The sequence below is a fragment of the Pundamilia nyererei genome, unplaced genomic scaffold, assembly GCF_000239375.1.
Source record: "Pundamilia nyererei isolate P.nyererei 1_Seehausen unplaced genomic scaffold, PunNye1.0 scaffold00675, whole genome shotgun sequence".
Classification (NCBI taxonomy): domain Eukaryota; kingdom Metazoa; phylum Chordata; class Actinopteri; order Cichliformes; family Cichlidae; genus Pundamilia; species Pundamilia nyererei.
This window is the reverse complement of record NW_005188076.1, coordinates 51509-52529: the sequence shown is the minus strand read 5'-3', so window position 1 is coordinate 52529 and position 1021 is coordinate 51509. Positions and strand designations below refer to the sequence as shown.

General features: G+C 41.7%; 1 protein-coding gene across 1 annotated transcript in view; it reads left to right on the top strand.

Annotated features, from left to right (window-relative positions):
- The window catches only part of LOC102193180 (cullin-associated NEDD8-dissociated protein 1-like), a 16950-nt gene that overhangs the window by 2665 nt on the left and 13264 nt on the right, over positions 1-1021 (top strand). The window contains 2 exon segments of the mRNA XM_013907972.1: positions 267-421; positions 874-1008. Coding sequence (XP_013763426.1) covers positions 267-421; positions 874-1008 — 290 coding nt within the window.

Below are 1021 nucleotides of genomic sequence, written 5' to 3'. Positions count from 1 at the left end.
TCAATGATTTTGTCCCTTTCAAGGTCTTGAAGGCAAGCTATAAGAGTGTTAATGCACTACAATGAGAGTGGTACCTTCATTTCTGCTGGACTTAAAGTATTGATGGTGTCTGTGTAGCAGGCTGTGTGTTAGATAGCCACCTTTTTGTGTTTGCAAAGTGCTTGGTTAGATACTACAGGTCATATTTCTATCACATAATTATTTAAACAAATAGTGGTTTGAAACAAAATTATGACATTTTTTAACTTGGTGTGTTTGTTTTTAAGCCTGGCGCCTCTGGTGAGCAAAGTGAAGGAGCCCCAGGTGGAGACGATGGTGGACGTGCTGTGTTCAAACATGACGTCGGACAAAGAGCAGCTGAGGGACATTTCCAGCATGGGACTGAAGACCGTGATCGCAGAGCTGCCACTCACATCCTCAGGTGAGCGCTCACTGTCCTCCCACCTGTCTCCTCGTCGTGATGATCAGCTTTTAATGGTGGATTTCCATCTCATGTTAAAGGGGCAACTTCGAGAGTATGAAGAGCATCAATAATACATGGCATAGAAGCAAAGCTTACATTGTAGACAGTCATTCATATTTTACTTTAATAAGTTTGTAATTTTCCTGGGACTGCATGTAAAAGTGTCTGAAATTACCTACACAGCTACAACATGCCATATTTGTGTTTTCACCAAATAATAACCAATAATTGTAAATTCTCACTTTTTCACCATTAATTTTTGCACATTTTCGCTGCCATCTGGGCTTAATTGTCACAATTATTCAGCAACTACAGTCCTTAATGTGAGCTGAAATCAGGATGTCTGATCATTTGAAGGCAGTGAAAGCTCAAAGTTGTTTAAACATCCTTGTTTTGGGTTGGATCCACAGGTTTGACTCTGACAGGCAGCGTGTGTAAGAAGATTACCTCCCAGCTGATTGGTGCCATGGGGAAACACGATGATGTGTCTGTGCAGTTAGAGGCCCTGGACATCCTGTCGGACATGTTGGGAAGGTAAAAACAAGATCTCGGTCCAAA